The sequence below is a fragment of the Anguilla anguilla genome, chromosome 10 (assembly GCF_013347855.1).
Source record: "Anguilla anguilla isolate fAngAng1 chromosome 10, fAngAng1.pri, whole genome shotgun sequence".
In the NCBI taxonomy this organism is placed as follows: Eukaryota; Metazoa; Chordata; class Actinopteri; order Anguilliformes; family Anguillidae; genus Anguilla; species Anguilla anguilla.
In genome coordinates this window covers 39,178,156-39,193,209 of record NC_049210.1, presented here as the reverse complement: position 1 = coordinate 39,193,209, position 15,054 = coordinate 39,178,156, and the positions used below count along the sequence as shown (strand labels likewise).

Genomic DNA, 15,054 nt, shown 5'->3' with positions numbered 1-15,054 from the left:
TCTCATAAAATGTTTACGACAGACTGATAGATCTGACTTGAGAAAGGGGTTTGATACTCCGCAAGAGATGAAAAGTGTCTGGTTTCAACTAGCTTTCAGCTAAATTTTTTGTTGTTTTTAGTGCTTACAGGTGTGTGTTTCTGAGTGTTTGATGGTGCCGTTGATTGATGGGCGATGTGGGGATTTTGACAAAAATGATTCTACCTTGATGTTGAAGAGCTTGTGTTGAGGAGTGCTGGGGTTGCGGTAATATTCAGCTTCTCTAAGACTGGAAGGGCACGGGCTGGGAGTTTATTTACTCTGGAAAGCACGTTCATCGCCTGTTTAGAGCACTTCGCACGGAACTCCTCCCTCCCTGATGTAGCGTTATCACTCAGTAGAGCACTGCGCTGTGTAATGAGGTGGTCGGGTGGAGCGCTACAGTGTGTGAATTAGGTGGCCGGGTGGAGCACTGCCGTGTGTGAATGAGGAGGCTGGGGGTTTAATTGCATTCTTGCTTTGTGCCTGGCTCTCTGCTCCAGAGGAATTCGTGGAAAATTCCAGCCGAATGGCTCTGGTTGCATGAGTAATGGGTTCACGCTGAAATCTACAGCCTGTTCTGTTGTACCTTTGGTTTTGCTTAAGGGAGATCACTTTTAAGTATTCTGAGCACAGATATGGCTGCTGACCCCTTCAAATATGATTAGTAGTCTGAGTGTTGGGTATGCAGGTATACCAAGAAAGACATGTACTTTCAGCATTATGTAGCTTAGGTTTCGTATGGAAATGATTTAAGGGGAAAGTGTGTACGAGTACTTATCTTTCTTTTTTTTGGGGGGGGGGGGGTGGTTGGGTGGTTGTCAAATGGAATTGAAGTTCTGCCTTTCACAATGTCACTCTTCCTCTCTTTTTCTCTCTCCATTCTCTCCACAGTTTCACCTTGGAAGACTTGCCTTCTTGTGGGATTTATAGGCTTTCTGGAGCAATAGCAACGTGGGACATCTGAGCCTTCATTAACTGGGGTCGCTGAGCGGTTGACTTGACAGGTTCACTCCTGCTTTCCAGTTAGCTGCTGGTTTTGCGTGTCCCCCAAAAAGAGCTTTGGGAGCCTCAGCATGGAGCAGAGAGAACTCTCCGGCCCGGCCCGGCCCAAGGGGGGCGAGGCCGAGTTCTACACCCCCGGGAGCACCATCAATCGGGCCGACCTGACGGAGGTGGTGGGCGGTCTGCTGCCCGTCCCGGTGAAGGGCCTCTCCTTGGCGGGGGAGCGGCTGGACCCCGAGGAAGAGGACGACCTGGGGCTGGGCAGGGACGTGGACGACAACTCGAACCCGGACAGCGAGAAGTGGGTGCAGGGGGACGGCCTGGAGGAGCAGGAGTTCTCCATTAAGGAGGCCAGCTTCTCGGAGGGAAGCCTCAAGCTGAAGATCCAGACCACCAAGAGGGCCAAGAAACCCCCCAAGAGCCTGGAGAACTACATCTGCCCCCCGGAGATCCGCATCACCATCAAACAGCCCGGAGAGCAGAAGGGGGCCAAGCAGGGCAAGAGCTCCAGGGGGGCCAAGGAAGAGGACAAGGGCCCTCCCAGAAGGAAGGTAAGCTCTCTCTGACGAAACAGAAGGAGGCTGTGTCTGAGTTTGAATCCGTGCCATTTTAGCTTAGCTTTGTGGTTTTAGGCAGTTTGACTCAGAAGTAAAAAAAACCCACAGACATGTCCATCCAGTGTACAGACATCCTCCCTGGCCATCTCTTGTCAAGGTCAGTGACAAGTTGAGAGATGAGGGATTATATATTATTATGATTTGGGTGCAGATTGAGGCTGGAACACACATCAGCGATAAATTAATTGAATATTTTCATGTACTTTCAGTTATTATTGGCCATGAAAAAGAATCTAAAATAATGACTGTGATTTAATATGATAATCATTATTTTATAACATAAAATAAGTTTGGCTAATAAGTAGTTCAGCTATTTTCAATATCATTAAGATACCTGCCACCAATGCTGGATCCATTGGCTGGTTTGTCTTACTGCCAAAATAATATGAAATATGAAACTTAAAAATGTACTGAAACCTTTAGCCACAGTGGGTACCTTTAATAAGAAAGCCTTTATATCAGAGCTACAGTACATACTTCAGCTCAGTGCAGCACTTTTAAAGGCTAGAGGGTCCAATTTCACTGGCTGTAGCACCACTGATTACAAAACACTATATTTGAGCGGTCTTAGGATGAATGTTAGTTCAGTGGATTGCTTCCATATTTTAGTGGTAGCCCAGAAGGAAGTCTTTGTTTTGGATTTCTGAACGTCACCCAGAGAAATCTTAAAATTGGCTCAGATAAGAGGCGTCCATTCAGCAAAAACAGTTGGCTGTTACGAAATGATGTTAGCAGCGCATTGCATATCATCCAGCTTTTGGAGACCTTGGAAACCAAGATAATAAATCCTTGGTCTGTGCGAATCAGATGATACAGCATGTTCCTTTTTGTTCCCTGAAAATGCACACATTTGTATGAATACGAAGAGAGAGAGATGTCTGCTCCATTCCTTACCTCTTTTTGATCCATTGTCTGTCTTCTCATTCAAAAAAACAATTAATTTCTGCCGGGCTGGCACAATTTGAACTCCCCTCCCTTGGTGTGTAGCTCATGCACCTATCTACTCTTGATGTCCCCTGATGGGTGGGGGTGGGAGGGGAAGGGGGGGGGGGGGGGGGGGGGACTGCACACGGTGTGTCACGAAGTGGCCTTTGTTGAAGCCATTAACCTTTACCGACATTTACCACAATGGATTCACAGACTCCATGTCAACCATGCATATAGCTGAATCTTCACTTTCGTCCAGAGTGCACTCTGCTTCTCCTGAAGCCATTTACTACTTAAAGGTGGATAGATGTAACACAGATTTATAGCAGGAATTTGCTCAGTGGAGTAAATAAGCCAATTGACTGACAAACAACAGTACAAAAAAAACACAACAAAAAAATGTCTAAGCTTCTAAGTATGGCTGAACACAACAGTAAATAGTGGGTGTTTGGCTTTCCAAGAAGCAGTCCTACAATGGCACACTTTAAATATAAAGCTTTAGGCACACATTCTTATCCAGACAACATATTATTTTCATTCAGTCCATTCATATAGCCCAATGTTTTCTGAAACCTAGCAATGGGAAGTACCTAGCTCAAAATGAATCAAACCACAACCTCCTTAACCATTACACTACGCTGTTGCCCTTCACAATGCTAGTTCTGTTAGGTGTTGTTAATTTCACAGAGGCATAAGTGGACATGAGCAATCAGTTGTTCCATCACTTTAGCTAAAGGTCACAACAGCCCACAAGCTCTCAAGGGTTATTTATGTGTTGGAAGTTCCAGAAATACTTGTTTTCTTTCACTTATTTGCATACGGTGCAAGTGGGATGTGTAACTTTCAGGACGTTGAAGCCCACAGCTGCTGTAGCTGAGGATACCAGAATGGTGCAGATGTGCCATCGGTACGGTGTACATGTCAAGGGCTCAAATTGTATGAACGCTATTGTGTAATAAGTGTATAAATAACCTTGTGTATAAATAGCATTAATCCAAGGCCCCGTTGTTGAACTGGGACGGAACACCCATTTAACTCCCGCGTTATCTAGTCTACGGAGAGCAGCAGTAAGCACCTCCAATTTCCCACAACAGATTCGTTGTTGTGCCCCCCCCCCCCCTTCTCTTTCTTTCTGTGGAAATGAAGGCTGGAGAGGAGAGAGCGGTGGATTCTGGGAGAGAATGAAAGGAAAGGATTGTGATACCGCAGCCCGACCCTGTAATTTAATATAATTAGGCTGAAAATGCTTGCTTGCAGAACCAGAGTGGAACCACAAGCATCAGCAGCTTTCAGCGAGAGCACCGGAGCTCAAATTGATTCTTCCCTCCCAGCAAACGCGCGCACTCACACACACACACACACACACACGCATACACGCACACACACAAAACATGGTGGAATTCGGTTAACCTCCTGGTAGAATGTCCACTTGTGTCTTGTCATTTACACGGAGGGCACTGGTCATATTTCCAGTGTAAGTACTTGTAAATTGCCACTGAAAGGGAAGACATTTTTTTTCTTTCTTCTTGCTCTGTGGTATTGCTGTCGGGCTAATCGTTTGGTGTGCTGTAGCAAGACCTCCTATAAAGAGCCCCACTAAGATACATTCGAGTACCTGTACTTCATTATAATTTAATGCGTCTCGATGAATATATTTGGATGGTATTAACTAGGCTTCACAATGCCTTCCATTTAGTCTGTTTGAATGCCTTAGACTGCATCCACGCAATATGGGCAGCATAACAGCAAATTAAATGACAAGAAAAGCAATCACGCTGATGGTTTGTTAGCCGGAATGAGATCAGATCTGCGGCGGAGCCCAGCAATGACCGAAGGGACGCGCGCTTTAAAAAGCGCCCGTTTCTCGGCAACAGGGGACGATCAATCACCGCACTGGCTCTGGCTGTGCATTGATTGCAGCTTGAAGTGGCGACCAGAAGTGGAATCCCTGATCTTTGTTTTTTTTTTTTTTTTTGACGCGCCGCTTTTGAACTCCTGCGTTATCGCCCGTCCCCGCCGACAAATCGTTCGCTGGCGTTTTTGGAAGCGAGCCGGTGGCGACTGGAAAACCGCGGCCGACGCCTCGTTAACGGCCCGTTGCGGAAATACGGCTTTCCCGGTGAGTCGTGGGGTGCGGTGCCTGGCTGGAGGGCAAAGGTCACGGGTGAGCGGGTTTGAGTGAGGCGGCGGGGAGAGAGGGACGGAGACGGGGCAGCCCCGGCAGCCTGCCGTACGGCTATCCGGTCCAGGCGTCTCCACATCGAGCGAGACGGAAGGTCAGAAGGGACTCGAAAGGGACAAAGGAGGTTAGCATCAGGCGACACAACAAGGGGAGGGGTTCACACCATGCATCACGTCTGACACTATCGAGTGGTTGGATGAGGAGGAAGTCGTGCACGTGGAGGCACAAGGCCCTGTAAACCTCTTCCCTCAGGTCTTCGTATTACAAATGTGCGCCATGCAAGGTCGGTGAGCATGTACGCTTAGTGGTGAAGTTTTTGATTTCATCAGAAATGCTTAATTGTTTATGACTGTTTACACCACATCACCATCCAGGAAAAAAAGCCTAGATGGGTCTGAGGCATGCGGTTGTATTTTCTGTTAAAGAAGCCAAATGCTTTTCTGAATTCCGACTGAATCCATAACTGGACTGGGGGACTGTCCTTAGTGTACACACAAGATATTAGATCAAAAGGGGAAAAAATCAAGCCTTCCTGTCAAAATTTACCCTGAATTAAAATGTTGCTGATGTTTCATGTGAAAAATAATAATATGTAAAACATAGTAATAATAATAATAGTAATAACAATCATCATCATCATCATCATCTCCATTTCAGTGTTGGATCTCTATGAGGTCAAAATGGCAGCAGTTCTCACAATGGTCTCATCAGGATTCAGAAGAGGGGACTAAATGTATAAGGGCGAACACTATCTTCCCTTCAGATCTCCCCGGTTACAAGCTGGCGGGGTTCAGGGGTCACGGTGTAATTGAAACTGGTCAGGGCTTGCTGAGAATAGGGCTTACATCAGCCCCTGAGACTGTGACAGCTGGTCTCTGCTCCCTCTCCACCCGTGGCTGCAGACCCCTTTCCTGTCAACTGCGGGCCCCTCCGCGTGTTTGGCCCTTTGCTATCTACTGGGTGATCACAACACCGCCCCCCCCCCCCCCAACCCCCCAGTGTGTTTGGCCCTTTGCTATCTACTGGGCGATCACAACACCGGCCCCTCAGCGTGTTTGGCCCTTCCCTATCTAATGCGGGATCACAACTCCGCCCCCCCCCCCCCCCCACTCTGTGTTTGGCCCTTTCTTATCTACAACGCGATCACAACACCGGCCCCTTCAGCTTGTTTGGACACAGCTCTCTCCATTCATCCGATCGATATATCTCACATTTACATTGCAGCCTTTTCTGCTTGTGCTCCGCGCTGCCGACCTGTCTCGGGGAGAGGATGTTTTGGGGGGAGCACCGGCCCCGTTGAGAACAAGGGAACGGAGCGCGGCCAAAAGACGGCAGCGTTTTTTTTTTAAACCACCGTGACGGGGCGGTCGCGGCGAACGCTCGACTTGGCGACGCGCTGAGCCGGGTTTTTTTTGCCATCTTTGTCATTGGGCGCGGATGCAGGGAAGCCTGTCCGTGTAATTAGGCGCTTCTGACCGCGCCGCGAAATGGCGCGCCGGCTACATTACGCCGCGCGCCAATTCGCATTAGCATTCGGCGGCGCCGCAAACGGGTATCTATCGCGTTCGGCTCGCATCCGGCGGCGGGAGATCAAATCATTTTCGGGAGATGGCTTTCTTTGCCCTTCCTGAATGACTCATTTCAAATCATGGCGAAGCGGGATGAAATGGGCTTTGATTGAACAGCCCGGAGATGGCTGAGTTTTGACATTATCTGCCGCCGTAGATGAGACTCTAATCCTGTCGTTCAAAGGCTCATAAATAAACATCAGTGTGGGGGAAATGATTTGGCTAAATGAATCATTTAAATTACTCCGCATTGCATCTGTGGACTACCTGAATTAAATTATCCCCACAGGATTATTCTCTTTTTTTTTTTTTCTTTTTCTTTCACAATATACTGTATGGCCCGGGGTGTGATGAGGGTGAAAGTTCAACGCGGTGCCCGCGCGTATCGTTACCGAATCAATACCTTATCGCTGCCCTTGAATGGGTCGGCGCCCGACCCCAGCGGCGGGACGAGAGCGGGGTCTAAAAAATTTTTTTTTTTTTTGCCGAAGGCGAGTCTGAGGGGAGCCTGGAGCTCCCGCGGTATTTGCCCGAGGAGCGGACCGGCGGTCCGTTTCCTGCCCTCTCCCCGTCTAACTGCCCTGTCAGTTTTGCGCGCGGAGCCCCGAGCTGATGGAGAGGAACAGGTTAAATAAATGAGGGATTGTGTTTGGGTTAAATGCCGCCTTTGTGTCGTAATGATTGGGGAGTCTGGCGTGGAACAGATGGGCTACCTCCATGTCTCATTGTGTCTGGGTCCCTCTTTTTTTTCATTTTGGCTGAACTAATAGGCCAGATGGTGGCAAAGAGGAAAGGCCAACAAGTGAGGCTCTGCATATGGGAAGGCTGTTTAAAATGGGACCCCGCTGAGGTGGGGGTTGGGGGAATAGGGTGGGCCGCACAATGGAAGGTAATTAAGGACAGGACTTGACATTACCCAGGAAAGGTGTAAGCCTTTGTCCGTCGCAAAATATTTCCTGGAAAATAACCCCACGAGCCGAACGGCTCGGCGTCGCGCCGCCGAAGGCGATGGCGGATTATAAGAATGGCGGTTTTGGGCCTTTAAAGGTGAGGCGCCCGCATATCGCGCTCGTAGCACGATGTGGGAAGCGCTGTCACGATGACTTATTGTCGCTAAGTGCGGAGAGGGAAAACACCTCGCTGCATTGAGATGGATAGCGCACACAACGGGAGTGACTCATGGATAATCCTGGATATTATTACACGGAGTGCGTAAGCTTCAAGGAATTTGAAACTGGACGGACAGCGTGTGATGGGGTATTTACCGTTTTAATGCACGTAATGCACGTGTAACTGTGTTCTTGCCCTTAAGGGAAGAACAATGAGCCTAATGGCTCAGATCGGGGAATAAAGGGCGGCCTCTTCCCTTGACTTGCATGCAGTGGGTATAGGCCTAACCGATATGAAGGGAAAGGGTGAGCTGTCGACCAGCTTGTCGCTGGGGGCTTGCTGTCACAGCTTAGGGTGTGGTCTGAGGTGGGAGGGGTGGGGGGGGTGGCAGGGAGCGAGCGTGTGTTTTGGCATATTGAACCTAGGGTTAAACCCCCTATCCACCCCTCCCCCCCAGGGCTGTACTCTAACATTTTTTCCAAGGAGCGCATGTGCTCCTAAGTTGAAAAATTTAAGAGCACGCTAATGCATCCCAATTAGTAGATGTGGTCCTAAATTATTTTTACAGTTAGCACACATCAATTTTCTGCAGCAAATGGTCCTAAAATGGGAGTCACTTCCCCCCATGTTCTTCTTGAGCTATCTCTTCCAGCATTTAAAATCATGCACACTCACACACACACACACACACTCACGCACGCGCGCACACACACTCCCGTCCAGGGTTACAGCCCCCGTCCGGGCGCACCCACCCTCCCTCCGCCACCAGCCAGGAGTGTGACCTTCATTTCGAATGCGCCGCATATCCAAATGATCTATTGGCCCGAAACGATCGGAGTGACACTCTCGCCCGTATTTTGTTTCGGACAGGGTGAGGACACCGCGGAGAGGCGTAATTGATGTCTGAGGAATACCATAACAATTTCTCCCTCTCTGATGCAATCTAAGATTACACACATAATATATTTTTAATATATAAAATGTACGTCTCTTTTTTTTAAACATGGCTTGTAGCCAGCTAGTCTTTTCTCCTCCTCCCCCCGGATTATCTTTTTGTGGCTTGGTTGGTGCCAGACCCTTGCTTAAAAATCCCCTTTAATATCTGTGGAGAGTGATAAGGAAGGGCCCCCTTAAGTGTGTCCAGTCCAATTCGCACACCCAGGTGGGACTTTTGTGTCCTAATGGCATTGGTGGCACGGTTATCTCCCAGCCACACAACCCCCTCTTTTTTGCAGGGGGGGACTGTATTACAGGGACCCTGTAAGCCATTTTCAACGCCGCGGAGAGTTATCATTAGGTGCCGGTCCGGTTTATTTACCGGAAAATTAATTCCGTAATGGTTGCCAAGTGGAGAGGTGACTTCCGCACTTCCGCCGCGTCTTCATGCGAAATGTTTATCACAGATCATTGGCCGCACTGGTCCAGTGGTTGCTGACCCATAGCAAAATTATGAACGGTTACAGATCCAATAAAATGTCGAATGACTCTGTGACTCTGTGAATGACTTCTGTGATTATTTAAAGTGTTCCTACAGAAAGACGGAGTGACTTTTCCATTGTCAACATCTGTTGGATTGGGGAAAGGATTTGAGATCACATGAAATGTGATTTCAAGAAGTCGGCCTATCCTTTCAATTTAGACGTTACTCATCGTGGACACTTTTTTTTTTTCTTTGTTGAAAGCGATTTTTCCTGCATATTTCAGGTCTTGGCTTTAATATCAAGTATCCAGCGAATATTCCAAAACTCAGATAATAGTGCTCGTGCAAGTGCCAGACTCTCCCACACAATCAAATCTGTTTTCCATTATCAACTCAGACATTTTATTTTTAAAACTTTCCACCGAGAGCTGCTTTGTCAAGGTACATTTTTATAGGCAAACGGAATACACATTAATAATTTAATTCTGGTCGATTCATCTGAAGGGATTAATGTTGAATGCGGAGTTTATATATATTATATTTATATCGGAATCGTATATATATATGTATATTTTTTCAGAAAGAATGGCTATGGTTGACTTCACTTCATACATCATATGAAATATTTATTTCCCTGTGTTGTTTACCAGATAAGTGTTGGCAGCGGGCTGTGCGTTATGTTCTGGCTGCGTTCGCTCAGCCCCAAATGAAGCCATCTCCTTTTTTTTGTCTCATGCTCTTTGGCTAGCTGCAAGCTGCCTCCGCCTTTGTTGTGGAGCCGCTGTGCTGGATGGGGAGGTGGGGGGGGTGTTTTCTTGTGGGTGGGGGGGGGGGAGGGGGGGGCAGGGGGTGAGGAGCGGGAGACTGGTGCAGGGGGTTTGGTGGGGGGATGTTCGGGGGTTGTTTCTGTATGATTTACCACTGCCGAAACACCAGCTGTCCCCCTGTGTCTGTCTCTCTGAAACCCGCGCCCCACACCCACCATCCCATCTTCCATCCCCTCCCCCCTTCCCCTCCCCCAGCCTGGTCAGGAAGAGACTGCTGGATGTGTCACTCTCAAGTAAGAATCTCCACAAAATCCCAGGAAAACGCCTGCTTTTATCTCCATTTCCGTTCTGAAACAGAAAAGCGTTTGTTTATTCTTTTTTTTTTGGTGTTGGTTTTTTAAAGAACCATATAATCATATATAAGCAAATGTTATTTTATTTATTTATTTATTTATTTATTTATTTATTTTGAGAATGCAGCTCAAAATCACAGAAAACGGAAGCACATTTAAACCTCAAGGGCCTGTCATTTTTAAACAAGGACCTGGATTTAACTTAGCTGCTGATGTACCCAAAAGATGCCCTTTAAATAAGATTACATTGAAGTGCCCCGGCTCAAAGTCATTTTTCTTTCATGTTTTGGCATTCAGTGCAGTACGGCCTGTCAGAGCAATCGTGCGTGAACGCGTCTAGCAGGAGCGCGAGCGTAGCCCTGATTAGAGAGACTCACCTTTTCTTGAAGCCAGGATGTCAGTTTTGACCCAGGGTGAACCGTTGGGCTGGAGGTGAGAATTGCACCTTGGGGGATTGCTGCGAGGGCCAATTGCGAGCTTGCGCGATGAGGTCGGGGTTGAGACAACTGGAATCCGCCCCGCGTTGACTCGCCCTCGGGGTTGGACGGTGCCGTCTGCGAGCGGCCACTGTGGCCAGCTGCGCTGGGCTGTTCTTAACTTGCGTGGCGTGGAAGAGGTTGTCTGAGGGCCACATTTTGCACAAGCATGTCAGACCACCTCTGCCACTGGCTCCTTAATATCCCCCACATGTGCTGCTCTGGGTATTCAAAATCGGGAGAAAGCTCGCATTTAAGCTCTTCAAAGTAGCTTAATGGTGTTGTGTGAATTCAGAAATGTAATTAAATCCTATTATAGGTCTACCTACTATGACAGTCAAGGTTCTTACTTTTTGTAATTTAGCTTTCATTAATTTTTCAATCCAGTATTTTAACCTAAAGCTGGGTTTTTCAACAGGGTTTCCGCAATCACAATCTCAGTATCCTAGTACTAGTGCTAGTGCTAGTATAGTTATGCATCCCGCACTCTAAAGTAAAGCCCTACACGTACCAGTGCCAACTGTCTCCAATGGCTTGATTTACTAAGACCTTCAGCATATGCAAAATCTTTTAGCACACGCAAAACTAATAGCGCACTTTGTTCAGCGGTTGTTTTGCCTTTCGAATTTTTGAAATACCATCAACCTTATAATTTACAAAATGCATTCTGCAGTCTTCTGGCTCCTGGAATGCGAGGGTCATGGTATTTGTGTCTGAGATTTCAGCGCACTTTGATTAAAAAAAAAAGTTTTAAAACTGCGTAGGTCAAGTGAGTGCCCCCGTATACACAGGATAAGCAGAAGCTAAATAAAGATCTTTGTACGTGCAGAGAAATGCTAGCTCAGGGCAATAAGTGATATTGTACTCCCGTTGACTCTAACACATCTCCCTGTCCTTGTAACTACTAGTGCTTTGGAGAAAGAAGGTGTTCCAGTCCATTGTTCATTTCTTGTGCATTAATGCCTCGGAAGTATATAATTGACCTAATCAGACCTTCAAATACTTTTCTGTGCTCTATTGATCTTTCCTGGTGTAATGGAGCCTGCCAATATGACCAGAAGGCAGGGTTTGCACTTTTTGAGAGCATTTCATTGGTTCCAATACAGCAGACAAGATCAGTAAAGTGTAGAAAAGTATTTGAATCCAAAACAAATACGTATTAGACCCAGGTCTACATTGTATCATTATATAAATATATATCAATTTTGGTATTAAATGAGAATGCATTAAGCTGAATTTGCCTTTAGCTGTCATTAATTGGCCAGTGTAACGAAAGTTGCATGCAAAGCATCTAGACCAGCGGCAGAGCTTAAATAGACAGTGAATGAATGTTGAGCTATATTGGAACATCACCTGTGCCTCTACATGTAGCAAGCTCAGGGTTCCTGTTAACACTGCCCTGATGTCAAATGACTGTTTTGGCACCAGAGAGATGTTTGGGGAATGTGGGGACCGTGTTTGGAATAGCTTGCCACGGATGAATTTTGATGTACTGCAGTTGAAATAGGTGGTCTTAGGTGCCTTTTCTGTCCTTTTCTGAAATGTTAATGTAAATTTTGTCTTAGGAAAGTAAGATACTAGTTATTTGAATGGTATTCAATCGACATTTGTCCTTAACTTTGACCTACAAACTCTTTTTAAATGTCACAACAACAGTTTGGTGAGTTTGTGAAGAGAAAAGTGTACCACTTTCATTTACTTGTAAGTCGCAGTTAAGGAGAAATGTTGATTGAATTCAGACCATATTCTGTCTTCTTCAGCGTGATTTAGCTCTTTTGACTGTTTGTCAGTTTCAGCATATCCACTGGGAAGGTTCAGCAATGTCAAAACACTGAGTGATAAATTAGTCTGTGGAAAAAATGAAGAATAAAATGAAAAATAAAACTGACAGGTTTTAGAAATAGAAATCTTTGTTATTCATCATTTTAAGAAATCCTTGAGAGAACCTGATCCAAACCAAGTGCTTGAGGCCCTTTTTTCCGTTCTGTTGTAGAAGTACAAAGTCCAAACTTGTTTTTGCATTGTAGCATTGCAAAAATAACGACTTCATGGGTGGGTAAGGTGTATATTATTTAGAGTATGTGCTACCAAAAACCTATTGTTCTGGTCTATCACAAAATGTGGACAGAAAATTCAGCTCTGGTCATAAACAAAGCATATGACTAATTTCCAAAAACACTGGGATTTCATTTGTCACATCCTCTCTGTCATTGTTTGTTCTCTCTCATGTTAACCAAAGCCTGACATCACTCGGGGTCCATGGCAAAGGTCAGACTTCCTGTACCGGTCACATGACTTTGTGCACAGTGTCACCCTCAGGGGTAGACTTGCTGTGAAGCAAGCTATTGCTCCTATAATCTAAATCCTGTGACTAGCGCAGTAGCTAACACCTTCTGGTGTGCCCCTTCCCTGAACCCTAAGTGTAGCACCATTGCGCGAAAGAGTGCAAGTAATTGACTTTAAACTTCCAAAGCCATCATACGTAGCGCGCGGCCCACACTTTTGTATCGCGGGGGGACTTAAGTCCCTCTTCATCTTTCCTGATCCTTTCTTGAACCCTGTAATCTTTTAATGTCGCCTAGCTTATCGGCCTTGGCGAATTGGACTCTGCACTTAAGACCTTTGGTTGAGCGGCGTGTGGCATTGCTGGCGGAGAGGGGGCTTGGACGTTGGGAGAGGGAGGGAGGGAGGGAGGGGGCAGAGTGAGTGGGTGGTACGGGCCGGCAGCAGGATTGGAACCGCCCTCAAAATCGATTCCGTCCCCGGGCAGCAAACTGGTGAGCAGCCGCTGGTGCGGTTGTGCCAGTGTGTGTGTCGACGGACGAACCCGAGGAGGCGAGGGGAGAGCGGCGGGGGTCACCAGGCCGAGATCGCCCTCCTTCTCATTAGCCGAGCCGTCAACGCCGTCCGTCCAGAAACGTTTCCTCTTACATTTTGTACATTCTCACCTTTGTCATTTGAACAGAGCCCCCCCCCCCCCCCCCTCACCTCCCTACTCCCCTGCCCCCCTCCCCAAAGCCCACCAACTGCAAGCATAGCTCAGCGTGCTGGAACTTAAGATAGAATGTGAAAAATGAAACCGGCCTGGCATCTCAGGTCTTCTTGGAAATCTGACCTCCCCGTGGGCCACGGCTGCCTGTTGTGTTCATGCCACGGTAATTGCGGGTTGTGAACGGCGTAGCGTTCTCCGAGCTCCCAGCTGGCATGGAGCAGCTCTACTCAGGGCTCATAACACACGATCTAAACTCAGGTATCTGGACCGCACACTGGAAGCTGTCTCAAATTCCAGCCATTAAACTCTCACTGCCTGTTATTAATATTATAAATGTCTGAATTCCATGGCTTCTAATAAGAATACTGATGAGTATATATTTGAATTCCGGGTCTTTTGGAGTATTAGCTCCATAACCTTGATTAATAATATACAACTGGTCAATATATTATCATTGCATGCCGGAAAGCTCACAGTTAGCCTTTAGTTAACAGGCAAGCTGGAAAGAGCAGCAAGGGACCGTGTATCGCCATATGCGCTCAAGCTCTGCAGTGCATGTTGGAGAAGGAGTTGAGTTTCCTTTTGACCCGACAGCAGTTCTTTTAATTGTTCCCATGTTAAGCTACTAATCTCCTCCGGTTGCGCAACCGAATTCCCCGCCTGCGGTGTTTGCCTGGAGGGCCTCCGCTGCTGGTAACCGCACGCTCGGCTGCGGTCGGCTCTCATCTGGTCAGCGATCGGGGGCCCGCGAGCAAGCCCGAGCGGCCTCCTGCGTGTTCTGCGGTCGGATTTATGTGCTTCTGCGAAAACCCTCCCTCGTAAGCGGAGGGGGGGGTGGGGGGGTGTGGGGGGGTCAGAAAGAAGAGGGAGTATTCAAACGTAAGAGAGAGTTTTTGACCGACGCGATGGCGGCAAGACTCTTACTGATTGCGCGATGCTAATCAGGACACTTAAGGCCGCGCTCATAAAACTAGCATTTAATCATTTTGAGCGTCCGGGCTCAAGGTGTCTCTTACGACCGCGCGTAATTAATAAGGTGTTCGGTGTCGCGTTTATTTTGTTTTCTTACGAGGCTCCGGGTGAACGGAGGGGAGGGTCTCTGGGGCGGTGTCCCTGCCAGAACCGGCACGCTCTTGATAGTCCGGAGGGGGAGGGGGGGGGGGGGGGGGAAGAGATTAACGAGGAGCCGTTACCCTGGGCCGAACTGCAGCAGGCATTCCAAAACAGTGGAAGATGCGGTGGAAAAATAATAAATAAATGAGAGGCTAATGTGTGGGCCAGGATATCTTGTCCCGCTAGGTCGCTGTTAGTGCCCGAAGGGTGGGGGGGGGGGGGGGCGGGGGAGGGGGCGGGGGGGTACTGTGGCATATTGACTTTCACTAGATCTCACTTCAAGCGCAATTGAGTTTGTCAGTGAAATGCGATCGGGTCCATCAGCTGTCACCCGGAGATGCTCCTGTCACAGCCGGTGCCACGTCAGCGCCCCCGGATCCCTTTTCAGCGAGGCTTTTTCCTCCCAGCGGCCATTGAAAAGCCAGTAATTAATAGCGCCAGACACAAAGGCCTCTCTGCTTACATCTTGATTAAAGGAAGGGCAGGTAAAAGCGGCTTCAGGTGGG

The 15,054-nt window shown here is 47.6% G+C and overlaps 1 protein-coding gene across 1 annotated transcript in view; it reads left to right on the top strand.

Annotated features, from left to right (window-relative positions):
• setbp1 (SET binding protein 1) overlaps positions 1–15,054 on the top strand; it is a 68,675-nt gene that overhangs the window by 15,464 nt on the left and 38,157 nt on the right. The window contains exon 2 of the mRNA XM_035436483.1: positions 913–1,574. Coding sequence (XP_035292374.1) covers positions 1,095–1,574 — 480 coding nt within the window. The 5' untranslated portion in view covers positions 913–1,094. The remainder of the gene's footprint in view (positions 1–912; positions 1,575–15,054) is intronic.